At 39.8% G+C, this 27,925-nt stretch overlaps 1 protein-coding gene across 2 annotated transcripts in view; it reads left to right on the top strand.

Annotated features, from left to right (window-relative positions):
- Nucleotides 1–27,925, top strand: part of LOC117289036 (ankyrin repeat domain-containing protein 27-like) — a 67,959-nt gene that overhangs the window by 28,683 nt on the left and 11,351 nt on the right. For both annotated transcript variants that reach the window (XM_033769952.1, XM_033769953.1), the window contains exons 21-23: nucleotides 3,710–3,871; nucleotides 5,613–5,814; nucleotides 20,978–21,153. In XM_033769952.1, the coding sequence (XP_033625843.1) occupies nucleotides 3,710–3,871; nucleotides 5,613–5,814; nucleotides 20,978–21,153 (540 nt within the window). The remainder of the gene's footprint in view (nucleotides 1–3,709; nucleotides 3,872–5,612; nucleotides 5,815–20,977; nucleotides 21,154–27,925) is intronic.

Here is a 27,925-nt window from a genome sequence, read left to right as displayed (position 1 = left end):
ACCGATCTTTTTCACATGCTGCCCCTCGTCTATGGAACAAACTGCCTGCACTAGTAAAATCATCCGTTTCTTTGACCCAATTTAAAAAACAACTAAAAACACATCTCTTCAAACAGGCATTTGATTCAATGGTTTAATTATTGTTATTTTTGTTACCTTCTAGGATGTTTTTTCTTAAATATTGCATTTGTATTATTGTATTCTATACCACATGTTCTAGATTTCTCTCAACTTAGGTTTACATTTTAATTTGTGTTGTTGTTATTGTATATTAATTAATGCTATTGTTTGTATTTTAGCGCCATGAGCACTTCTGTGGATTTGTGCGCTTTATAAGTTTTCATTATTATTATTATTATTATTATTATTAAATCTTGGTGGTGGCTTAATGTTTTATGTTTTTGCGATCCAATAATATTTTGTGAGATCACTGCCCTCGCGTGTAGCTGCTGTCTGCCAACTACTGGACCGACATTTAACGACTTGTCCACAATCTGAAAGATGTATTACTGTTTAGAGACAGTGGACACTATTGGTAATTGTCAAAGACCTGTCTTCTCACTTGGTGTATCTCAATACATGCATAAAATAACAAACCTGTGAAAATTTTAGCTCAATCGGTCATTGAAGTTGTGAGATAACAATGAAAGAAAAAAACACCCTTGTCACACGAAGTTGTGTGCTTTCATATGGTTGATTTCAAAACCTCAAATTCTAAACTTTAGGTCTCAAAATCAAATTCGTGGAAAATTACTTCTTTCTCGAAAACGACGTCACTTCAGAGGGAGCCGTTTCTCACAACGTTTTATACTATCAACCTCTCCCCATTACTTGTTACCAAATGAGGTTTTATGCTGATAATTATTTTGAGTAATTACCAATAGTGTCCACTGCCTTTAATACATTGTTATTATTATTTGGGATCGTTACGAGAACTTCAGGGATTAGAAACCTTCAGACTCTATGGCTCGGTCAACCAGGCCCCGATAACGAAAGTGAAAACGATAAAAAACGTTATCAGGGCCTGTATGACAGGGCCTTTACATGAATTTTCAACTCTTGTGTTGTCTGCTTGGTAAAATAAATGGCTGTTATTTATCAGATGTAAATAAGTGGCTGATCTACTTCTTTTGTGTTCAGAATACTATTCCCCAATGCTCCTAGGAATCTAGATACTCAGAGATTACCTTAAAGGCAGTGGACACTATTGGTAATTACTCAAAATAATTATTAGCATAAAACTTTACTTGGTAATGACTAATAGGGAGAGGTTGATGGTATAAAACATTGTGAGAAACGGCTCCCTCTGAAGTGACATAATTTACGAGAAAGTATTTTTCCACGAATTTGATTTCGAGACCTCAAGTTTAGAATTTGAGGTCATGAAATCAATCTAAAAGCACACAACTTCGTGTGACAAGGGTGTTTTTCTTTCATTATTATCTCGCACTCTTCGACGACCGATTGAGCTCAAATTTTCACAGGTTTGTTATTTTATGTATATGTTGAGATACACCAAGTGAGAAGACTGGTCTTTTACAATTACCAATATTTTCCAGTGTCTCTTTAACTGGATATAAAATGGCTCCAAATATGTGGAACCTACTTTCAGACCAGAGATTCATTGAAGTATTCTGAACTAATTTTGAGTTGATAAGAGCTTGCTCCTCTGTCGGGTATACTTTCGTACAATAATGTTTTCCCAGTGTTCATGTTTGGGTTCGATCAAATTATAAAGAAGAACGCTTTAGGCTTCTGATACTTGATTGGTTTCTGATAGTTTTCTTCTAGAACCTCCAGAGATTGATTGTTGAATTATTGCGAGTGTCATTGTCTATCCTAGGGTTAATACCATCTGTCAGCTTCAAGTGTTTGAAGTTGCATCACCTTAAAAAAAAAAAATTTTTATCTCCGCTTTCCTTGTGATAACTGCAACGGGATCACCTGATTTGATGAAATTTTACTTGGTAATGACTAATAGGGAGAGTTTGATGGTATAAAACATTGTGAGAAACGGCTCCCTCTGAAGTGACATAATTTACGAGAAAGAAGTATTTTTCCACGAATTTGATTTCGAGACCTCAAGTTTAGAATTTGAGGTCATGAAATCAACCATCTAAAAGCACACAACTTCGTGTGACAAGGGTGTTTTTTCTTTCATTATTATCTCGCACTCTTTGACGACCGATTGAGCTCAAAATTTTCACAGGTTTGTTATTTTATGTATATGTTGAGATACACCAAGTGAGAAGACTGGTCTTTGACAATTGCCAATATTTTCCAGTGTCTCTTAAACTGGATATAAAATGGCTCCAAATATGTGGAACCTACTTTCAGACCAGAGATTCATTGAAGTATTCTAAACTAATTTTGAGTTGATAAGAGCTTGCTCCTCTGTCGGGTATACTTTCGTACAATAATGTTTTCCCAGTGTTCATGTTTGGGTTCGATCAAATTATAAAGAAGAACGCTTTAGGCTGCTGATACTTGGTTGGTTTCTGATAGTTTTCTTCTAGAACCTCCAGAGATTGATTGTTGAATTATTGCGAGTGTCATTGTTTATCCTAGGGTTAATACCATCTGTCAGCTTTAAGTGTTTGAAGTTGCATCACCTTAAAAAAAAAACTTTTATCTCCGCTTTCCTTGTGTTAACTGCAACGGGATCACCTGATTTGATGAAATAGGGTGCCTGGATGATGTGTTTATTGCAAAATAGATGGATGACAACTGAGAAATTTCAAAATTGTATCTGATTTCAGACTTCAATCGACTGCCTGGCAAATGAAAGAAGCTGGTTTTTATTCTTAACTACTAAGAAATCTTGCGTATCTAGCACTGAGGGTACTTGTTGTTTTGAGCAATTGAGCGTGCTTGTTGTTTTATCAGATTTATCAGATTTATAGCTCCAGCTGTCAATTTAACCAAACCCTTCTTAACTTGGGATTAATCTTAGGACTTAGGGCAAGTTAAGTTTTGTATCCATAGACTTTCTGTGCCCGTCCTAAGTTAGGATGAGCTTCTCGTTCTATACTCGAGATAGGATTAATCTTAGCGTTTTGTTAAATCGGCTGCAGAGGTTTCCAAAGGGTTGAAATGTCATTGTTATAATATCTCCTAAATGTTTTAGCCTTGTCTGGAACCTGTTTGTCACTTATAGCTTCACTCCTGAAGGATGGAAGTTAGCCTTTATGGTGGACACTACATGTATGCAGCCCTTCCATGTCAAAACAGCTTACTTGAAAAAAAATTAGGAGAAAAGCAGGTATAAGCTGTTTGCCATGAAACTGGATAAAAGTGTTAAAAGAGGTTGAGATAAGACATGTTATATTCACATCCATACATTTGAAATAACTTTGAAACTTTGAAATGGAAAAAAAATACCTTAATTAACCCATAATTGATCATGATTGAGAAACCAAAATATTGTCAAGTAAGCATGGTGAGGAAGTACACCCAAATTTACCATATCTACGCATCTTTTTGCTGGGAAAAACATGACGTGTACAGTGTTTTGAATGTAAACATCGGTCACATCGTCTAACAGGGTACACTGTTTAGTTGGGGTGTATACAGACTTACTTACCCAAAACCTAATAGCGGGATACAATTTTTGTGACAACCATATCTGAAAATGGTCAATGATGTTACTCTTAAAAAGAAAACATGATCCTTTTACTGTGTTTTTTTGTCTTTATTTTATCATCTGCAGTTCGGTGCTAACGTCAACCAGGCTAACCACCGTGGTAACACACCCCTCCATGAGGCAGCAAGGTGGAACTTTGGCCAGTCAGTCAAACTTCTGATTGAGGTCGGCCATGCCAACCCTCTCATTCGTAATAAAGCTCAACTAATGCCCATCCAACTTGCTCAGGTATGTGCAAATAGTGTTGATTTATTTATTATTTTTTTTATTCTCTCATGGCATTCTTGTGAACAATATTGTATATTTCTAATCCACATGTTCTGTTCACTTGAAAGAATCTTTGTGATTTTATCCGTATTTGAATGACATTTTTACATGTGTACTTTTTGAATATGATGAATTGCGGTTATTGAAATGGTGTGACATGTATATTTTGCATACCTTTAAGTCATATTTATCATGCCCATCTATCACCACTTGCTTTTATTGTCATTACCTATTTTTGTATGATGACAACAATCTTTTGTGCATTTGGAATTGTATTTCCTGTTTATCCATTAAACATGTTAAACTATACTGTTTGCTGATGTATTGCACTGATGTTATTTTGTGTACACCTGTAAACATTTTTGTTTTCCTTTTTCCTTGTTTTTTCATGACTTGCATTGCTTTTTATGATGTCACATTCACTTGCGTGTACATTGTACTTTGAAATTTTGTTTGCCCTTTTACTGTGTGTTTTCACAAAACTTTATGTTTTGTGATGACAATTTCCTCTGTGCGTTTTAAATTGAATCATGCTATCAGTGTATCAAAAGAACTTCATGTATATGCATGTATGTGCTGATATACTACAAAAATGTATTTAACATTGTATATTCTCCACTGTGTTGATTGCATTCTTCCATGTGTATTTACACTATTTGAATTTTGTAATTGTTCTGGTAGCCCATATTTTTTGTATGATTGCATTTGAATGTTTATGCTATACATGTGTAGCCTATGGTTCCTTTTTTCTTGATTATGTGCATGATCTGTATTCCTCGTTTTACCCACCAGCCTATCCTATAGCGCTGCATGACACCACAATAGTTAACCAAGCAGCCTACCGTGACAGAACTGGCTGCACTGGCCCATTTGACCTGTTGACTGGGCCCATTGACCTTCCCTGACCCAGGCAAAGGTCACCCCCTTAAGCCCACCCAACCCAACTACAGTTGTACCAGCACCAATTATGTTGTATTTCAACTACATGCTGTCTTTCATTTGCCTTAAGTCATTATCTTTGCATTCTTTGCTTTTCATCCCTCAAAACCATTATCTATAATAAATAAATAGTTTTGTGTAGGGCTAGTGTAGGCCTACTTGTTAAAAAAAAAATTGTAGGGTTGACTTTTCTGAAATTCCATAACTAGCTCTGTAGAAATATTGTTGATACTGAAGTAAATGTTTCATTACAATTCAACAATCAACTTTTAGAATATTGCTGTAAAACATTAAGTTTTCCAATATGTGAGTCTTACTTGTGAGTCTATGCATCTGTAGTTTTGCTCAAACTTGTGCATACAATGTAAACAATGCTAGTGTGTGACCTCCCCACCCCATCAAAACTCCCTCTATAAATAATGATTTTTGTGTAGGCCTAGTTTTTTTTCAATAATTAAAAACAATTTGTAGGGTTAACTTTTGGGAAATGTTGTACCTTGTAAGTAGCTCTGTAATGATATTTTGATTAGGCCTACTGCGTGACATAATTTATTACATTTCAAAATCAAACAATCAGTATTTGAAATATTGCTAAACATTTCACTTTTCCAATGTACATGTATATTGATCTATATATTTAACTCCCAGTCTATTATTATTTGTGAGTCTATATGCATCTGTACAGCAGTTTTGTTCAAACTTAATCATGCATTGTAAATAATGTTTTTGTGTGACATCCACTCCCCTTCCCTCCATCCAACAGAATGACCAGGTTGTGAAACTACTCCACGATGCAGCAATTGCGATGGAACAGGAAGGGTCGGTCCAGGTGACCTCTCCCGACCCCGTGTCACCAGAGGTCATCCACAATCCCCCAAACACCCTACTACCAAAGACTCTGTCACAGCCTCAGGACATTGCCCAATCGTCCAGGGTCTCCTCTGGCAGTTCATCAGTGGAACTCGGTAAGTCAACTCAATCTTTCTTAGTTGTATTTGATTCCAAACTAATTAAAGATGTTCAATAAACTATCACATACATGTACATGATTATCGCCTTCCTCCTTACAAGTAAGTCCTACATGTATTTCCAATTTGGTTTTCTCAGTAAAATCAACAAAGTTCTCAATAAATAGCCTTAAAGTCCATGAAAACCCCGTGCACATGTACGTAGGTCAGCCCTGTATGCGATTAATTTTTTCTACTTTTTCCAAGGCCCAAATAATGTGTCTGATTTTCCGTTTTCTGAGGCAAGATTTGAGGAAGTTATAGTTTAGCTTACCAACCATAACGACCTACTGTACATACACATACTTACATGTATGTACATGTTCTGTACACTGTACAGATGCAAAAAGGAGTTACTGTAGCTAAGTGGCCCGATGTTCGACCCTAAAGAAAAATAAATAAGTGTAATCTTCTACAACAACTTGGCTAGACACTTTTGCAATATTAAGTGAACAATTGCGCAATATTTGGAGGAATAACCAATGTGTTCGGTGCCTTTAACTTATGCATGCTACATGTGTGTAAGTCACGAGTTTGTACAGTTTTCATCAACAAAGCTCTTAGCTTGTTTGTGTATGCATGCCATCCTCTCTCAATTACTATTGATAGAAGATGAGATTTTGATCTATGATCTCCCAGCATCCATAATGCCAATGCCTCGTCTCCGTTAGACCTACTTGTACGTTGTGTACATGCAACACCATCAATTATCCACCCTGGACATTAACACCACAGGGCCCCCCTGTCATGCTCTCAAGTCTGAGAGAGGATCAGAGAAATGAAAAACCATGTATGGTCAGACCGGCCGGCCGGTAATCATAATTGATACGACCCTGCGTTGTACAATACCTCACTGGTAAGCTGTCAGGGATGCTTCGACTACGCTGTAAGAGGCACTTATGGTTGATTAGTGTGAAGTGTGAACTGTGGAAGTCTAGTACATTTGTACATGTAGGTGCTGAGTACTTCCCCCCCCCCCCTACATTTTGATGTAGAGATGATTTGATCAGATTTGTGTTCAGCCTTGCTACTTTCATCATTCTCATCTCCTTCCCAGGGACGCCATGTACATTGTAGGGATTGAGAATAGATACACGTTTTCTCCACCCCCCCTCTCCCACCCCTTCATCCCTTTGTGTGTATGCTGCTTTTTAATCAAATATCCACACGCTCTGGAATGTCTGATTACTGCCAGTTTTCACAATCACTGAACGTCGTTATGTAATTACGTATGCATTATGACATGTACATGAGGGTGTGCATTTGACATGTTTATTTTGTTCCCCATCTTCTTCTTCGTTTGTGGCTGAAATCTTCCCAGAGCTGAATTCTCACGGGTCCATTTCCCGTCACTTTACCAGTACATGCCAGATGCCACCTTTGCTACATGTACATGTACTACCAAGCATGCGCCACCAGTATTCACACACTGGGTATCTGAGCATGATGAAAGACTGTCCCATACTACGCGTGTGCTTTAGCAAGGGATTGTGGAACTGTCAGACAGGCGTTTTATTAGTAACTCTGCCGCGAATATGGTCAAAGCTTCTTATAGTTTGAGTGGTGTCCTTTGTCATTGCTGTCATGATGGAGTTGTTCCCTGGTCTTAAAGGCAGAGGACACTATTGGTAATTACTCAAAATAATTATTAGCATAAAAACTTACTTGGTAACGAGTAATGGGGAGAGGTTGATGGTATACAACATTGTGAGAAACGGCTCCCTCTGAAGTGACATAGTTTTTGAGAAAGAAGTAATTTTCAACGAATTTGATTTCAATACCTCAGAATTAGAACTTGAGGTCTCGAAATCAAGCATCCTAAAGCACGCAACTTCATGTTACAAGGGTGTTTTTTTTTCTTTCATAGTTATCTCGCAACTTTTACGACCAACCTGTTTGGTATTTATGATGAGATACACCAAGCTAGAAGACTGGTCTTTGACAATTACAGATAGTGTCCAGTGTCTTTAACCAATCTTGGGACACTTTAGTGCTGTATCCTTCGGATGGGACGTAATGCACCTAAAAGAACCCAGTGCGCTTATCCTGGAATGAAGGGGGTTTGCCCAGGTGTTTTTGATTTGATGGGCTACATATTGCACCAAGCAGCACCTTGTTAACCATGTCTTATTCTTCATACTTTGCGTGAAAAACACTGAGCGCTGAAGCGCCACGAGCGTCACTGAGTGATGGCTTTGAGCACTAAACAAGAAGCCGTTACTATTACATGCATTTGTATGCCAGAGAATTCAGCGTGAATTTTTTCACTAATATTAATACAACCAAGTTAATTTGCTCTCATTCCCCAAACCCCAAACACCAACCATGTGCCTGGAAAATATCTACACTTTTCCAGCCCCCCCCCCCCCACCAACGAAATACAAGTCCCAGTAACCCATCAACCATGTGCCTGTAAAATATCTACACTCCCCCCCCCCCCACCAACAGAATACAAGTCCCAGTAAAAACTCTCCAACCCTGTGATACATGTAGAGCCATCATGATTCATCAATGCCACTTACAGTACCCCCCCCCCCCTCTTAATTGACACCTGCTCTTACTTCAATATAACTATGTATATTTTATGTACACAATGTAAACATGCATTCACCTCTCTTTCCTTAATTCATGAAGACACTTTAGACAATCAGTTTCCACCGTGAGGTCTTGTGATGTCTCGTCTAAACTAATGTGACAATGATTTAGTACATCACCATCATTACCCACCTGCAATAAAACTTCTCCATGCCTGTCAAATGTATTGTGTCTACAAAACTGACACTGGTACATGTACATGTATACCAACCCCCTCTTTCTCCCTGATTAATCCCCTTTTCGTCAGCCGTCAACAAAAAAATATTGTACAAAAATAATTACACATAAACACGCTCTCCCCATCGACATCCCCATGAACTCAATTGGTTGTCGAAGTTGCGAAGTTATGAAGCTCATACTACATGTATAACATGTATAATTGGTTTTCTTCTTCGAAATATTTCCTGTTGAAATGAAGTCCCACCCCCCCCCCCCCACCAACGGAAAACAAGTCCCAGTAACCATGGTAACCAACCAACCATGTGCCTGTAAAATATCTACACTTCTCCACCCCCCCCCCCTCCCCACTAACGGAATACAAGTCCCAGTAACTCACAAACCATGTGCCTAAATGTATAAAATATCTACACTTTTTAACTGCCCCCCCCACCAACGGAGTACAAGTCCCAGACTCACCAACCCTGTGCCTGTAAAATATCTACACTTTTCAAGCCCCCCCCCCCCCACCAACGAATACAAGTCCCAGTAACCCATCAACCATGTGCCTGTAAAATATCTACACTTTTCCAGCCCCCCCCCCCAACGAAATACAAGTCCCAGTAACCCATCAACCATGTGCCTGTAAAATATCTACACTTTTCCAGCCCCCCCCCCCCCCACCAACGAAATACAAGTCCCAGTAACCCACCAACCATCTGACCATGTGCCTGTAAAATATCTACACTTTTCCAGCCCCGCCCCCCACCAACGAAATACAAGTCCCAGTAACCCACCAACCATGTGCCTGTAAAATATCTACACTCCCCCCCCCCCACCAACAGAATACAAGTCCCAGTAAAAACTCTCCAACCCTGTGATACATGTAGAGCCATCATGATTCATCAATGCCACTTACAGCACCCCCCCCCCCCCCCTCTTAATTGACACCTGCTCTTACTTCAATATAACTATGTATATTTTATGTACACAATGTAAACATGCATTCACCTCTCTTTCCTTAATTCATGAAGACACTTTAGACAATCAGTTTCCACCGTGAGGTCTTGTGATGTCTCGTCTAAACTAATTAATGTGACAATGATTTAGTACATCACCATCATTACCCACCTGCAATAGAACTTCTCCATGCCTGTCAAATGTATTGTGTCTACAAAACTGACACTGGTACATGTATACCAACCCCCTCTTTCTCCCTGATTAATCCCCTTTTCGTCAGCCGTCAACAAAAAAATATTGTAAAAAAACAATTACACATACATAAACACGCTCTCCGCATCGACATCCCCATCACTCCCGTCAAAACTAGAGCAAGTCACCCTCTTGATTTTTATCTGTCCTGGGCATCCCCCCTTGCCTAAGAGGTCCCAGTCGCTATCGCATTGATCTCACTCTAATTGTCAGTTGTGACGAGCCGGGCCGCAAGAACTGCTCAATGGCCCAGATCCCCAATGATAATTGCTGGCTAAGAAGGAGAGTGAGCATTCATAGTCTCTCTCTCTCTGTCTCTCTCCCTTGAGTAATTGAAAGTGCCGATACGCACTTTACCATGTGTACCAAGGATAAAAAAAGGAAAAGGTGAACTCGAGCTCTTGACAGTATAAAGCTTTTGTGATCTTTGGTTTAATATAAAATTTAGCCCTCACCGATTTTTGGGGGGAAGGTTTGACTTTTTTAAATGCCAAGATATTGAGTGGTCGTGCTGTTTCTTTTTCTTTGAGTGTTATAAGCTTCCTTTTTTCTTTTTGTTCTTGTGTGTGTTTTTTTTTCTTCTTCTTGCACTTCCGTTTCCAAATTATTATTTTCCCAAGGGGTTTTAGACATGGGGATTAAATGACAATTTGATAAAAGCCTGGGCTTTCTGTGGAAGTTGCTTTGAAGCTTCTCGCTTGGCCCCCTTTTTCTCACTCTTTCCTCTCAATTTCTCTCTCCTCGCTGGTTTTCTTTTTTTGTGTCGTTCTCGGCGCCCTGGGGTCATGGTCTACTCTTTGCTGGGACTGATTTCCCCAGATGCCCAGACTGGACAAAGGTCAGAGACAATAACCTTGAGTATTGTATTATGTACTTTTTTATATTCTTGTTATCAATTGTTGACGAAGTGTGCCAGTCAGACATTTTTGAAAGGACGTGTCTAGGTATTTGTTGATGTCTCCGTTAGTTTCAGACCTCTGATGTGGCGTTCTTGTTTGATCCATCTGAGAGTCCATATCGATCCAATTATTATTCTTTAAACAAAGATATCCGCCCTTCGTTTTATTGTTTGTTTCCATGAGTGAATGCCTGTTGAGAGGGCTAGAGGATGCAAAGAGTTTCTATTGGTTTCCAATTTCATATAGAATTATCCAATATGTGCAGGTATGCAGTAAAGGCATGATACCCTTCCTATATGTACTTTAGTCTAGTTTCTGATTTTGTGTTCCCTTGGAGAAAATTGGGCTTAAATGGCCTGAAAAGTGCACCAACGTCAACAAAGTATGTAGGTCAGCCCTTGTTTGTAGATTTAGGTACAAACAAAGGCTTTAAAATGTTAAAGGCAGTGTATATGGACACTATTTGTAATTACTCAAAATAATTATCGGCGTAAAACCTCACTTGGTAACGAGTAATGGGGAGAGGTTGATAGTATAAAACATTGTGAGAAACGGCTCCCTCTGAAGTGACGTAGTTTTCGAGATCAAAGTAATTTTCATCGAATTTGATTTTGAGACCTCAGATTTAGAATTTTAGGTCTCAAAATCCAGAATCCGTAAGCACACAACTTTGTGTGAGAAGGGTGTTTTTTCTTTCATTATTATCTCGCAACTTCCACAGCCAACTGAGCTCAAATTTTCACAAGTTTGATATTTTATGTACATGTTCATGTATATGTTGAGATACACCAAGTTAGGAGACTGGTCTTTGACAATTACCAATAGTGTCCAGAGTCTTTAATTAGGGATTTTATAAAATCGTTCTACGTTTTTTCCAAGAAACAAATATCATGCTTGTGAGAAGATGAAGGAGTCATATACTCTGACATGAGAAGGTCTTTTGAAATGCCATGGGAAGTACATGTACATATCAGTAAAGGTTGACCGATGACGTTTTAACATTGATTGTTGAGACTGTAATGTATGTTTGTGCAACATGTGTTAATAGCCCCATGTTTCAACCCTAATTAAATCTTAATTTTAAAAGTCGAGACTGTTTGAAAAGCGGAATTTGCCTTCCACTTGCAAAGTCCAAGTAATTAACAAAAGGGGAAACTGACTGGGTTTGATAATTATTAAAAAAATTTTTCAAGAAGGACAACTTGTCTAGAGCAGGATGAGAACCTGTGACCTCCTTGCATGCCTGGTTAACTAACTGGTGCCCTACTACAGTGTACATGGGCGTACATTGTAGGTCATACAGCCTTTGCCTTCTGACTGGTGCCCCAAAGACAAAGATGCACTGTATTGACACCCGTCAATGCACGCCATGCCACAAACGGTGACTGGGCCACGCTCACCGTTTTGGTGGTCGATAGGTTTACAAGTAAATGCCATGTGGCCTAAAATGCCCTCTTAAATGCAGAGTGACATTGACCAACAAAGTGGCGCATCCAAGATTCTTGTGATGATTACGTGAGGTGAATTGGGTCAATTTACTAAATGTGGATTCTCTCGGGCTAAACAATAACCAGACAGTCATAGAAGCAATGAGCAGAGAGCAGACTGGAGGGACAATGTGACTGAAGGAAATGAGACAAAGCATGGTGGAGAGGTGGAAGAGGAAGGGTTTGGCTAGTGTTACCTGAAACATGGAGCTGGATGGAGAAATGGGTCACACAAACTGACAAAGAGGAAGAAAGGAACATTTCTGTGTGAAGAAAAAAAAACTATTACGTGTTCATTTTCCTCCTTTTATGTTTGGACCATGAGGGGGTAATACATTTCAGTATTTTATTATGGTTTGCCCAATGCCGTCTCAAAAATGGAACACAAGACAAAATTAAAAACACAGGGGTAGTGCTGAAAAGAGAAGGGAAAGACGCAATTTTGTATGAACAAATACAACCAAAGTTAACATTCATTTCCTTTTTTCCTACATTTTGCTGTGATATCGTTCTTTTCCGGATGCTGCTCCAAAACTGGGTCACAACACAAAAGGAGAAAATCAGTGGTGGTGTATGAAATAAAAAAAGATTCTGTGTGAACACATAAAACCAAAGTTAGCAATCGTTTCCTTTTAGATGCTCAGACCATTGGGGTGATACATTTCAATGTATTATCTTGCGCTGCCGGATGCTGCCCTAAAAATGCCCTCCTTTTTGGGTGTTGAATGGAACCTTTTCTGTGGTACAAGTACATGTGATTCATACGCACGTATACAATTTCAACCCTTGTGTATTCTTATAGGAGCCAGGCCATATTTAGTCAGAAAAAAAAGTCATTTGGAAACTGAACGATCTTTTAGGCTTTAGTTGTTTTCAAAGTTATTTTACAGTTATAATAAACTACATGGTTGTTGTAGCTTTCAAGTAGTTTCAGTCACCAAGTTTTTAAACCAAGTACATGTAGGCCTACACTTTGCGCGTGTTGTTGGAGCTTGAATTCTAAAGCATGTGTAGAACATTGATGGTTGTCTGACTTTTTTTTGAGATGAAAATGATAATAAACTCCCTACAGTCCAAACTCATGAACTGAGAGAAAATTGATGTACATCATGTAATATCTGATTCATTTGAGGCATACTTTGTTCTTTGGGCATGTTGGGTAGAGGGTATATTGAGTAGTGAGTCAATATAAATCAAAATTTTGGTGGGTGGGGTCAAACAATTTTTGAAAAAAGTTAAACACTTTTAAACATCGATAATGTTGAATGGGCTCCTAACTTAGTTGAGATAACCACTGATAACTCTGCAGTTAGCAACTGTGAGTCAGCGTTTTCACTTAACAGTGGTCCGCTGGCCAAATGCCAGTAAAAAGCACCTAAGGACCAGTCAGAGTTATTGCGAGTGGTCCGGATGACTAGTTCAATGTAGGAAAGCATCACTTTTTTATTTGAATATCAACTAGTTAAAGATGCTATGTCAATTTTTTGGCCGATTTGACCCACAAATTTTGATTTAAAATTTAATAGGTATTTTGATGGGGGTCGGGAAAGTTACAAGCTTTCATTTGAGCCATTGCTCGAAAAAGTCTGCCAATTATTAGTAGCAGTGAAATAAAGTGCTCAAAATTAGATTTTGTCAGGATCCCGACAATATATCACATGACCAATTCTTATGTGTTTTATAAGAAACATATGGTTCCGGACTATTAAAAGTAAAAGTTAAACATTTTTTTCGTTAGAGCGAGTGATACTCTCTGAAATACCATTCTCTCTCAAAAAAACTATTTTTTAATGTAAGGGGTTAAACATCTGACATAGCATCTTTAAAAGCTGACAGGCTTGTGAAATGACATAGTCTAGTCACTGAAAAAATTAAGGGCAAGACACGTAGAGTGCAAGCCTGGAATTTCATCTTTGAGAGGGCAAGGGCATTTTCATTTTGCTAATAGATCAATCATTCATTGGAAAATCTTAGAGTCTGGGGAAAACTTTTGCAGTTCCAACTAAGGCAAAGACCAGGGTTATGGAGGATGTGGCCTTTGTTAAATTCCTGTGAGTGTTCGGTTTTTTTTCCTCTGGAAAATGGCAGTAAGTGTTTAAAAAAAAAAACTGTGGCAGGATGGTAGCATTTCCTGGGGTTTTATGGCCTTGAAATTATCTCCCTTGTATTAAAAGGGTTGATTTGTCTGAGGAATTCTTTTCAATGTAAATCAGCTTAATTGCTGCTGAACGTTGTACAATTAATTCTTAACGATACATCCACAAAAATTTACTTTTTCCAGTTTGACAAATGAACAATAATTTGAAATTTGTTGAAGTTGCAAGATGTGCGTAGCTGTTTGATGTGGGGTGTAACTTTTCATCTAGGATTGTGAAGTACATTGAGGATTGAGAGTATACTGAATTGAATTCTGAGCGTGTTCGCAGTCGGATCTATAACCAACTTGACAAGCCACGATTGGAACCCTGTAACCTTAGGCAAACACCCTGAGATCGTTTGGATAATCCACCCCATGACATGTGGAAGGGGCGGTTGAGAAAGATTTGTTAGTATAACGACACACAAGAGACGGAGATTCTGTGTAGTTGTAGGAGCAGATGTCACTGAGATAGTATAACGACACACAAGAGACGGAGATTCTGTGTAGTTGTAGGAGCAGATGTCACTGAGATCCTAAAAGGGTAACCATTGTGGCAGTATTATTTGTAAATCGGTACGGTTATCAATTGAATTATTGAAAAGACACAAGATACGTGTGAATAGCTTCATTAAACTAGCAAGGAATAAGGATCCTGGAAAATTTCACAGTGTACTTAAATGCAAGTAATATTTTTTTTTTTAACCGCTCGGTTGTTTCAATCCTATGTACATGTATACACATTACAATGTAACACGTGTTTTTGAGATATGACCGCAAATCTGGAGTGGTTATACATGTAAGTCCATACAGGAAGAATAATCTGTAGTTGGAATACACAATCATATACTGACAGTAACACTCCTCTCAACTTTTTGGGCATAAAAACAGAACTCTTTTACATTAAAACCACATTATACTTCGAGTTGTTTCTCAAAAAAAGCCATATACACTGTACCATCGAAAGCTAAATTAGGCATCAAACCCAAAGTTTTTACTGCCATTGATTTTAAGAGTGATTACAGAGCGTGTGCCTTCCCTTCAAAAACAGATCATGAAACAATGTATGCAGTCTTTTTAACCAATATTAGTGGCCTACTGGCTGCCAGATCTGTCACTAAGTGACTCTCCTGGCGCAGTAACATTCTTACAGTTTTTTTTTCCTGCCAGGTACGCTCATATACATGTTTGTGGGACTGAGTTTGAATTATGAGACCTGATTCTCTCTTACATGTTGCACCATAAAAAGGTTTACAAGTTCCTGTGGTGCAATATGCTACAAACAGGGGTTACCCCTTCTCTTTTTAATAAGTGCACTGGGTTCTTTTGTGTGCATTACACAACACACAGGACCAACAGCTTTTAAGTCACATCCAAAGGATGAAGTATCATGGTTAAGTGTCTTGCTTTTATAGGACACAAGCTTTACGACTTGGACTTACCCACACTCTACTGATCAGAAACACCAGAGTTTGAATCCGGTGCTCTTAACCGCTAGGCAGTGACACGCCTAGTTATTGAGGACTAATAAAGATCGCTTCCACCCCCCATCGTTAACTGTCTCCTTGCTGCTTTGGCTCTTAGTTCACTCCATCTGTGTTGACCTACTTTGAATATAACCTGCCACTTAATGACTCTCTATTTGTTAGTCACGCCAGAGTTAGTAATACATAGAGTTCATCAACATTAATTACAGATTCCTGGTTTATTAAGTTTGTTGGCTGCAATTACAAGTTCCTGTGTGAAACCGACAAAAAGCATTAGACTATTAAATTCAAATTAACTGTGTTAAGTCACATCTGAGAGCAGTTATAAATCAGGACACACCACTGAGTATTCTCAGCGTAAAAAGCAAATTACGGATTTTCCTGTGACATTTTCATCACGATGGAAACGGGCCATAACCGCATTACTTTAAAGTGAAATGATTCTCAAAAAGCTGTATACTACCACAAGCTGTTGTACTAACCAAATAAATTGGTATTGCCATTAATTTTAAACATATACCTTTCCTTTAAGGACAAGTTTACATCAATCATTCTTACTAACGTCATTTCCTACCTCTCCCTCCCGAGAAAAACAAAACAATAAACACTCAAACTTGAATGTCTGCCCGGTAGCACTGCCGTCGCCGGCTATAAGTGTACCTTGAATATTTGCAAATTACAAACTGCAACTGTTTTCTCCCCCCCCCCCTCGTAGGATACGCCTCTTAAGTCTTAGATTCGCATGAGATGAAACACCTGGGAAGCAGGTCAGTGACACTGCCCATCTGTTTGTTCCATCAATTGAGCAATCATCAGTATGCTCCGTCACTTTCAACACTCGCCAAGTTTTTGTTATAATACATTAAATCCATAGTTTCCTTTTACTGCCAAAGTTTTCTCAAAGTCTGTTTTGACAAGTCGATTGATCAATTGTGCAGTTTGACTTAAACATAATAAAACTACTTGTGTTTGTAACAATATAAATCACTATAGTGATATACACTGTAGACAACTCTGCTTATAAGATGAATTTAATAGATGTTAAATTTGCATCGTGGATAAAGAATATTAATTTTTGGTTTTTACTTATATACACCGATGTATGTAGCACTGTATACTTTCCCAAATCCTGTGAAAAAAATCACGGGCATTTTTCTCGGGTGGGATTCGAACCCATGAATTTACATGAACATATGTCTTTGTAGAATTGGGCCTTAATTCAGTTCAATTCACTTTATTATACACGATGGGAAATTCATTTCGGCCTGTTATACAACAAATTTAAAAAACTTACGTAAAAATATTATTTTCCATAAAAACGCCACAAAAGAATATACAAATATATATTACATGAAAAGCTGAATTACAAAAGATTGATTTTACAAAAATAGGACTTGCATTTAGCAGAATCATTGCTAGACGACTTCATGCAGCAGTTGTTTAACTTGATCTCATTCATTCATTATTCATCCATTCCACCTCTTGATTCTCTGTATTTACTTTGTTTATCCATGGATGCTAATCCCTTATTTCCCCTTCCGAACCACACTAAAAAGGTCAGGTGTTTGGCAAATGTCATAACCAGCATTTCAAGTGCAGTGTCAACCCGTTGTCACTCTTCCCCAAACTCCTGATACATACACTTGGGGCCTTTCTCAAACCTCAGCTTAGGCTCTGGCTCGGGCTCTGCGTGCTGATGTTCTTAAGCTGCTCCAAAAGGCCGAGCTGCGTATACAGCGTGCGGAGCCTAAGCCGGAGCCCAAGCCGAGAATTGAGAAAGGCCCCAGGCTTGGAAACGTTGCCCTCGGTCAACCCTACCACTCCTCTTACTCTGTGTGCCATTAGCGCTTACAACTGTATATCTTTCTCTTTCATTATTGGGATTCTGCCCATATGAGATACAATCGTAGTATTAATTGCACAATAACGGTCTCCATGACTAGTGATGACGAACAGTGGCAGACAGGGACCCATCGAATTTATCAGTGTGTAGACTGTCATTGCTTAATTTTTTTTTTGAGTGGGTTTTGAGGCATTGGGTTGGCTGCCCGCGGGACCCTGTCAACAAGCCTGGAGGGGATTGCATTGATCACAGAGTGTCGGGTAGGGATCTAAAGGGGGGAATTGTAAGCTGCGTGATGCAGGAACAATGTGCGCAATCATGACTACCTTTAGGGCTGCCGGGAGTGTTGACCTGTGAAGTGGTACTTCTCTGTGCCAGCGACTGCATGTGGTTGCCGTTTTTCTCTTGACTGTCTGCTAATCCGGGCAATGCGAATTAAACAGGAAATGTTGTTGGCTGTAAAGATCCAGGAAGGAATGAACACAGTGCTAGAGTATTTTGTAAATAGTAATACATGTAGTTTGTTCTCCCCCCCTCCCCCCCCCATCACTCCATCTGAGGTGAATTACTTTGATTGTACCTTACAGCTTTTTGTTCAGGAGTCCTTTGCAGAATTGTGTGGTTTTCTTCAATTCCATGAATCTTTTGAGTCGTTTTCTTTATTAATGTTTTTTACCCCATAGATTCCTCCAATATGATTGGTTAATAAAGGAGTCATTAAAATAGCTGGGCCCCCTTTTTCTATCAAGATTACGCCATAGTTAACTGTGCCCGGGGCTCATCAATCCACTAAAAATATTGTATTTGTATGCTTCCAATTTACACCTGTAGAGTTTGTCACGATGTGAATTACATCTGTGATGTTTTTTGCAAGCAACCTTTTACCATAGTGTCTAGAAGAATCTACATTCTTTGGTAAATAAAACAAATATTGACTGCTTAACAATCGGGGCACAGTTAAAATGATACATGTAGGCCCTCAGTGATGTCAAAACCATGACTTATGCCCTTAGCTTCCCTTTAGGCATTAAATCATGGTTTTGACATCATCTTGGGCCTATAATTTTAACTGTGACCCTCATAACAGTAAATATTTCTACAATATGCTTTATTTGTTATCTTTGAGAAGTTATATTTGAATGTCAAGTAATGGTAATGGAAAAACTCACTCGGTAGGAAATACTGTACCACTAGTGTTAATTTCCCCATAGAAATGTTATTTTCTGAAGGACCATTAGATGTTACATAACACTAGTCACAAAGCTGAGGTTGGGCCGTGCCCGATTTAGGTCAGTGAAAAATTGCGCGATAGAGTGGTCAGAGTTACAATTAAAAGTGCCCTGCACGCTGCAATGATGGTCGGTTTACAGTCTACATGTACATTTACTGTCAGACTGTAAGTGTGATAAACTGTTTAATTTTGTTAGCTTGTGTTGGCTCGGCGCCCACCCACTGTGTGCCATGATGCCCTGTCGACATAGGCCAAGCATTGGTTGACTTATTTGTGCCTGAACGATGCCCGAAAATGACCCTGCAGCCCCAAACAGGCACATTCAAAATCCCCTATCCGGCCGTTCTACTGATTCGTGGTTCACAATTTATAAGGGTAAATTAAATTCTGTAAAGGTTAAGTTTAAAAAGAAATCCATCTGAGAGAAGGCAAACGGGGCAAATTTCCAAAAGTTTATTTCTCCCCCCCCCCCAATTCTATCCTCTCTGTAAATTTAGTGTCGAGTAGTTTTCTGACTTAATCAAGTGACTTTAGCATTACCTGGCTTTTGCCATTGGCCTAATTGACAACGGCTTATTTCTGGCCACAGCTTTTGGTCAATGTAAATCTGAATTACAGGCAAAATTAACGAACAATAAAAGACACACATGAAAGCTTCAGCTGAATACAGGTTCTACCCTGAGAAAAGAAAAAGGAAAGAACTGTTACATGTGCATCATTTTTCACAGGAACAACAATAGACCGATCCATTAGGCTCCGACCACGACGAACGTGTGAGCAAGAACACTGGAGACTCTCTAATGCCTTTCTGCACAATCTGCCGCGTGCGCCCAGCATACGTGCACGCATGTTGTACCTTTTGTTGACCTTTCGTTGCTTTGTGATTGGTCAATAGGCAATGGGGCGGAGCTTAATGGATCAGTCTATTCCATCCGTGTTTACATGGTTTAGTGAGATGACAGCAAAATTGTCCAAACCATATTTCTTTGAAGTAATTTCTTTCTTAAACTAGAAACGATCAGCAACTGCAGTGCTTCTCACCTATTAAGTTTTTATGGTCATTATTTTTTGGAGTACATTACCAATCCATGACCCTACCTTTTATTCATACACAGCCTTATACTGCTGCTCTTGCATGCTGCCCTCTAGTGGGGAAAGTAAACCAAGCTTTCTTTAAAGGCACTACTGGACACTATTGGTACATGTGTAATTATTCGAAACAATTGTTACCATAAAAACGTACTTGGTAATGAGCAATGGAGAGCTGTTGGTATGATGAAACATTGTGTCGCAAGAAACGGTTCCCCTCTGAAGTAGTGTAGTTTTTGAGAAAGAAGTAATTTCTCACTACATTTGAGTTGAACTCGAGACCTCAGCTGAGGTCTCGAACGCAAGGCATCTGAAAGCTCACAACTTTCTTCCATTATTCTCTCGCAACTTTATGCACTGTAGGTTTATTTAAATTGTTGCAATTGAGTTGAGCATCAAAGATTTGGAAGACCGTCAAAAGCGCACCCATCTTGTTGTGCATGTTTTGCTTTTGGAGAGATGCCATGGGTCAAATTGCATTTAAATTGTGTAACCTTTGATGCCACATAAGCCAAATTAATGTTTGCAAAAACTGTACTTTATGTACATCGTACATCTCTCTGATTACAGGATACAAATGTTAGCAGTGACTACCTAAATTAAAAAGTCCACTTCAGCGTACGTGTATGGTGTACAGTATGTATGCAAAACTCAACACGCTCAATCTACACCCAGAATTCCCCCTAATATACATTGTACAATGATTTTCCTATAAGAATAATTTTTGCATTCAGCTGAATGTATACAGGTATGTAAATTATGAGCACTTGACGTTGTGGGAAGTGATACGGTGCTTCAACCTGTCAATATTCCTTCCCCTTCTTGAGTGGGCAGCGTGATCCCTACAAGAAGTGGGATCCCTACGAGTCCTGTTTTTCAGAGAATCCTGCAATATTTCCATACGTACATGTATATGCTCGGAGCTTTGGTCACTTATCCACCCCCTTGACCTGTTTGCTCTGTTCTGTTTGGGTTTCTCTGACAGGTACATCACCGAGGCATGTCAGCTTGAAGGATCTGTTCTTCTCCTCGGGCAGTGTGGAGATGCAACAGCTCCAGGTGCTGAACAAGTCAGTCAGGGACTTTGACAAGTCCAGGCGGTTGCGTCGCTCTGTAACGCAGGACAAGAGCGAGCCCTTATTGGACCAGCTAAAACATCAGGTAAGGAAAGCAATTGGTTGAATGACATCTGTGATGTGACAGGGGGGTATTAGTCATGGACCAGGTCTTGATTTTTTTGTATTTTATGTACATGTGTATAGACGATGTAACCTCTGACGTCACTTGAAATCCATAACATGATTCGTGTGCATTCCGCCGGGCAAAACCTTTGTGTTTTGGCAGCCAGCTAGAAAGTACACACAATCTTACCATGACTCACGTCTTTTTGCTCGGCAAAACATGACGTGTACAGTATTTGTCAACAGAGGGCGGTTTGAATGTAAACATATTTAGATCACATCATAACTACAGTAGTTCTTATATATTTGTAGCGCTTTTTACTATAACAAGCTGCAGTCCTCTGGTCATTGGGCCAATAAAATTCTTATAATCTTTCTCAGCTCCCTGAGGAGTAGAGTCTAGTGGCTCTTGAAATGGCTTATTCCATCACAATGGGAGACTTTCTGGGACGATAGAGGGCAGCAGACTTACCAGGTAAATCCATTGTTCTCAGAATTATGCGCATGTTCAGAACTACGTAAACAATGGAAATTTACCCGGTATGTCTGCTGCCACCTAGCGTTGGAAAGTCTCCTATTAAGCCCTACCCAGGCAGGTGCCCATTTATACCCCTGAGTGGATAAAAACAACTATTTTATAGTGAAGTGTCTTGCTCATGGACACAAGTGTCATGATTGGGATTCGAACCTACTTCCTGATGACTAAACCACCAGAACTTGAATTTTATGCTCTATTTTGATGTTCTAAACCACTCGGCCATTACACCCATGGATTTGGGGGTAAATCTGCAAGACCCCAGGGCTTATGGTTCAAAATGTTAACTGGGCTAGAATTCACTTATGGCAACTTACAAGACTGTAATCGAAGTAAGAGAAACTTTTGTAACCCAGTTCCACAAGCGCCAAGACATGTGCAGGAAGACTGATTTAATTTGTCTTTGAGGTATGAAGTATGTCATTACTCAGTGTCTGCGCAGGAGGTGGCATCGTGTGCTTAATAAAAGTATTGAGTTGAGTCATGTGCAGTGTATGACCCACTTGCATAAATACCTTCTGGCATAGTAATGATATTGTCAAAAGTGATTATTATCAAAGTGACCTGACATGGATCAATGAAGCAGTTTTTGTAATGATGACCAGTTGACCAGAAATGGCCCCGAAGGTTTTAGTGGATGAGTAATTTATACAAGTACACCTTTAGGAATGAGTGTCCTGAGAACTTTTTCTAAACCTGGGGTCTGGGCTACCCCTGGCTCCATTTCTATAACTCTGGGTTATGGGCTCTGAGCTCCTTGCTACAGGCTGCTGGCTCTGGGTTCCGGGCTCTTGGTTCATGGGTCTTGGGCTCCTGGCTCTGCGCTTAGGCATGTGTCAGGGCTAAGGGCTCCAGGCTTGAGCTCAGGGGTCCAGGCTGGGGTCTCGGTTCATGGGTCTTGGGCTCCTGGCTCTGCGCTTGGGCATGTGTCGGGGTTCTGGGGCTAAGGGCTCCAGGCTTGAGCTCAGGGGTCCAGGCTAGGGTCTCGGTTCATGGGTCTTGGGCTCCTGGCTCTGCGCTTAGGCATGTGTCGGGGCTCTGGGGCTAAGGGCTCCAGGCTTGAGCTCAGGGTTCAAAGCTGGGGTCTGGGCTCCAGACTCTGGCGTCTGTTTCACACTGAAGCTGGAGACCAAACCACAGCAGCCATATCCCAAGTTTGGAAAAGTCCCCTCTTTGACCAAGTTAGGATTTCTTAATAAGCAATTGGAGAAATAAATTTGAATCAATTCTGGTACACAGACTTGTTAGTGCTGTTTGATCAGGAGCGGTCACCCAAATTGGAATTTGTCCAAAGGCAGAAATTGTTACTATGTAGTACATATTCTTTATCCCCGATGCAAATTTAACATCTATTATATCGTTGCGGTACCCGCTGCCAAAACATAGGATTCGAACTGCCTCTAGCTGCCGGGCAACCTCGGTAGTCTAGTTGGTAAGACACTGCTCTAGAATTGCAAGGGTCGTGGGTTCGAATCCCACCCGAGTAACATGCCTGTGATATTTTTTCACAGGACTCGGGAAAGTACTGAGTATACAGTGCTAACACACATCGGTGTATGGGTAAAAACTAAAATTAATATGTAGTACATGTAATATCCTTCAAACATGGTTCTGGGCAAGCTATTCAATGATACAGTATCACTGCTACATACACATGTAGTATACATGTATGTACCAGAAGTTGTTTTCAAATTGTAGATTTGCTTTAGTGCCTACTAAGTAACAAACAAATTTTATTGTAAAATGTTATTCAACCTCTGCAATCGATTTAGACGAGGACGATTTTCATATCGGTGTCAATGTGTGCAAAGTAATTAAACTCTATTCTATGTACAGTATGAGCTCATCAGTCCCAAATTGTTTGCTCCAGAGAAATGCCCTAATATATTAGGGCATTTCTCTGGAGATGCAAAGAATATAAGAAAGTGGGGCAAGTTCTCACCGATGAAATTTGACCCTTAAAAGCTTTCAAGCAAAGAAGACTTCCTTTTGGATGGGCAATCTTGCTTTCAAGGAAGAGCAATAGTGTGGTTTTTCAATCAAGTAGGCATTATAGACCAGAGTGCACCCAAGGTGCAAGGCCTCTTTGTGCGTATTCACAGCTCAAAATATAGAAAGTGATTACCACAGACTGACAGAGTTATCGTTACGACAGTAAGGGCGAATGTTGATTTACAATGATAACGTCTCCTGTTCTGGCCCTGAATTCTTCTGAAAGGAGATTGCTTAACCATTAGACCGTGGAGTGTGTTCCAGAGACAAGGGGCCAGTTTAAATTACTAGTGGGTACGAATAACAATGTTTGCATTTCCAATATTATTTTGGTCTTTATGAGGGATTAAAGATCTTACAATAATAATCAAGTACACATATATGTACCTCTACATCGTACATGTGGGGGTAGGGATAAGGTTGGCCCGGTGGTTTCTTTTCCTGCCTAATTCACCTCTGTGGACTCGGTTCGAATCCCACCTCAGACCAAAGACTCATCCAAATGTTGTATATGGATTGGGTTTTTAGTCCCCACCTGATTGGGAATTTCCCCCTTAAAGGTTTTTCTTCGAAGCTAAAACTGAGCGTTTCTTCGTATTTTGAATCCATCTTATTATTTGCACTTAATGTGCTGTAGGATGTGTAATCAAACAAATAAATGAGTAATGTTTACGCTTAGTACAAGCAACACAATGTATCTGTTGCCTCCCATGCATCATCAGTAAAGACAAAACAGCGCATCTGAAATGTCAGTCAGAGTCTGTTGACAAAATAATCTGTTTGACCAATCAAGGCCGACGGCCGAGTGCACGTCCCCTACAACCCCCACCCAAGCCCCAGTCCCAGTCCTCTGCACAATCCAATTGTGAGATCTTCTCGCTGAATAGCGTTCATTCAATTAGACAGATGGCAATGTTCCCATAATAAGCCGAAGAGTGGGAGCTAATGCATGGTTGTGACCCAGGGCCTGCCCTTTGATTAGTTGCAATACAGTGACGAACGACCGACCGCCACGCCGTCAGATTTTAATCAAGTACAACCCGAAAGACCGGGCACTCCTCTGCACTCGGCAGACCCCGCCACCTCGTGGTCAGTCCCGACCAAACTTAAATCGTAGTTGCTGCACGTGCTGTAGAAGAGAGTTCATATTGGATCCCCTCCCTTCCACTCGTCACCCCATGCTAGAGTTTGGGGACATCGAACCTATGGTTCCCCTCGAGGCAGAACTTTGTCTCATAATGTGACTAATGTGTGTCCGTGCGAGACATTATCAGTAAAAATCAATAGCCCTCTGCAGCGATAGTTCTCTCACTCACTTAGTCTGGCTATTTCCCATTCTTTATTGGAATGAAACTCTTTTATCATGTTATTCAACTCATGTTGGAAGTGTCGTGGCCGAGCGGTTAAGAGCACTGAATTCAAACTCTGGTGTTTCTGATCAGCAGAGTGTGGGTTCGAATCCCCAGCCATGACACTGTGTCCTTGAGCAAGATACTTAACCATTGCTTGTCCTTCGGATGGGACGTAAAGCCGTTGGTCCCATGTGTTGTGTAACGCATGTAAAAGAACCCAGTGCACTTATCGAAAAGAGTAGGGGTTTGCCCCGGTGTTCCTGGTTGTGGCTGCTTAATGCGCCGTAGCACCTTGTAAACCCTTATAAGGTGCTAAATAATTGGGTCTCAGAATTCATCACTGCAATAACCTATCTTTCTGAAAGTTTGTATATATACTCAGCGCCTTGAGTACCTTGTTTGGTAGATACGTGCGCTATATAAGACTTTGATATATATATATATATATGTTTGTTTAACGTACATGCAGTTCCTCTCCAAACACATTTCCCTTCCAAAACGTTCAAGTTCTACTGAGAGCTCGGTCACAAATCAACTGAAAACATTACTGTTTTGATGGAGTTGGGGTTTGAGATTTACACTCATCCTTTTTATTTATTATACAAACAATTATTTATTTACTTTGGGTGGAAACAAACTGACACTTTGTATTTCAACTAAGATGCATTCTGTACACTTTGAGTTTAAAGCAGATTTCAATTATTGCTACTTTAAAATAATCACCGAAGAAACTAAAGAAAAAAATGAGAGACACAGACCAGGTCAAGATCATCTTGGGTTTCAACATTCAGACTGATCAAGTTAAAGAACATAGACGCCGGATGATGTAGTCTTGGAAAAGGTCTATAAGATGTGTCATCTTAGTGGCAAAAGTTGCTTTGGGTGATGTAAGGATAGCTTCGGAAGAGACATTAAGGTACAAGGACTTGGTCCAAAAAAGTTTGTTGATTTCGGCAGAGATAAAGGGTTATCCCTGTGGCGGTTGTAGCATATTGCACAATTCAAAAGGCGAAAATTCAAAAGGCGCTGCAGAAATGTCTCTAGTACATGTAGGTGACGTTTGCCACAACTTTAAGAGCAGATCTGCTATACATGGCCTCTTGGGAACAACATGGATCTTGTGAAAGACCCTTAAGATCTAAGGCTACAGGATGTAGCCTGAGAACAGTGATCAACACAAAAGAGACCTTTAGGTGAGATTGTGGGGGTAGATGCACTACAGAAAGCAACACTCTTTAACACTCTTACACAGTGGCATGGTTCCTCTTAAAGACCTTCATGTAGCTCGAGGTCCATTAGGCTACAAGATGTAGCCCAACTTCAAGGATTTACCAGATCAAAGAGTCTTTCCTACCCATGTATTTCTAGAAGCCTGTTTCTCAGCTTAATGAGGATTGAGGTGTGGCGCCTAAAGGCCGAGTCACACTGCAGCGATAACGATACTGATAACGATCAAGGCGCAAAAAGAATGCATTCTATTGGTTGAATTGCTCCCTGCAGAATACGCACATGCTCATTCAACAAATAGAATGCGTTATCTTGGCGTCATTATCGTAATCGTTCTCGTTATCGCTGCAGTGGGACCGGGCCTTTAGACAGTGGACACTTGTGTCCTCTAGGTTATAGTTGGGCCTATTTGTATTTGTGAGGGTATACCTATTACAGAACGCTCTTTGTGAAGATCCTGTGAAGGCTACGGAATGTACTTTTACAGCGGCTCACAAAGTTGCTGGCACAATGGGAAACAAAATCTTTATGCTGCTGGCTGTGATATCGCAACAAAGACAACTGGACATTTATATACCAGCAGCCATTTACAGTATGCGAAGTTTCAAAGTGCCGGGCTACTCCATCTATCGGGCCTGAAACATACACGTTGCCTTGGATCGGTCGAGTTGGTCTTTGAAAAGCGTTTGTAACCGTTGTTATAAAATGCATATGATTAGAAAGATAGTTTAAAAGAAGAATATAATGATCCACACGAGTATCACTCGAAATTGCGTGGTTTTCCTTTAACCTCGTCGACAAACACGGTCGGCCATTTATTTGACTCCCATAAATGGCCGACCGTGTCAGTTCGCAAAGTAAAAGGAAAACCACGCAATTTCAAGGCAAATGTGTGTGGATCATTGTTTTCTACTTTGAAAACATCTTTCTAACCATTATATGCATTTTATAACGAACGGTTTCAAACGCTTTGAAGACCAACTCGACCGGTCCAAGGCAACCTTTAAGCTTTTGAATCACCTTATAATGTAAGTGCATTTAGCAGCCTTTGCCTTCAAAAGCATTTCCGAAACTTTCTCAACTTCTTTGGAGTATAAATCACAGGTAATCACAGATTTGTATATGAAGAAGTTTTTGAAACTTCCAATCTTAATTTCCCCCCCAAAAAAATATCTTTCTGGTCTTCTAAATTGCTAGAGGCGTATCTAAGGAATACGTCGGAAAACGTTGCCTTGGACCGGTCGAGTTGATCTTTGAAAAGCATTTGTAACCGTTAGTTATAAAATGAATATGGTTGGAAAGATGTTTAAAAAGTAGAATACAATGATCCACACAAACATGCCTCGAAATTGCACGGTTTCCTTTTACCTCGTCGACTAACACGGTCGGCCATTTATGGGAGTCAAATTTTTGACTCCCATAAATGGCCGAACGTGTTACACGCCAAAGCAAAAGGAAAACCACGCAATTTCGAGGCAAAATTGTGTGGATCATTGTTTTCTATTTTTAAAACATCTTTCCAACCATATGCATTTTATAACAAATGGTTTCAAATGCTTTTGTTAGACCAACTCGTCCGATCCAAGGCAACGTGTTGCTTTAAAGAAGTGTCCTTAATACACACAAGGGAGGAAAAAGAGTATACA

This window comes from Asterias rubens, chromosome 4, assembly GCF_902459465.1.
Source record: "Asterias rubens chromosome 4, eAstRub1.3, whole genome shotgun sequence".
NCBI lineage: Eukaryota > Metazoa > Echinodermata > Asteroidea > Forcipulatida > Asteriidae > Asterias > Asterias rubens.
Note: the sequence above shows the minus strand (reverse complement) of the source record. Positions and strands in the feature narration are given on the sequence as shown.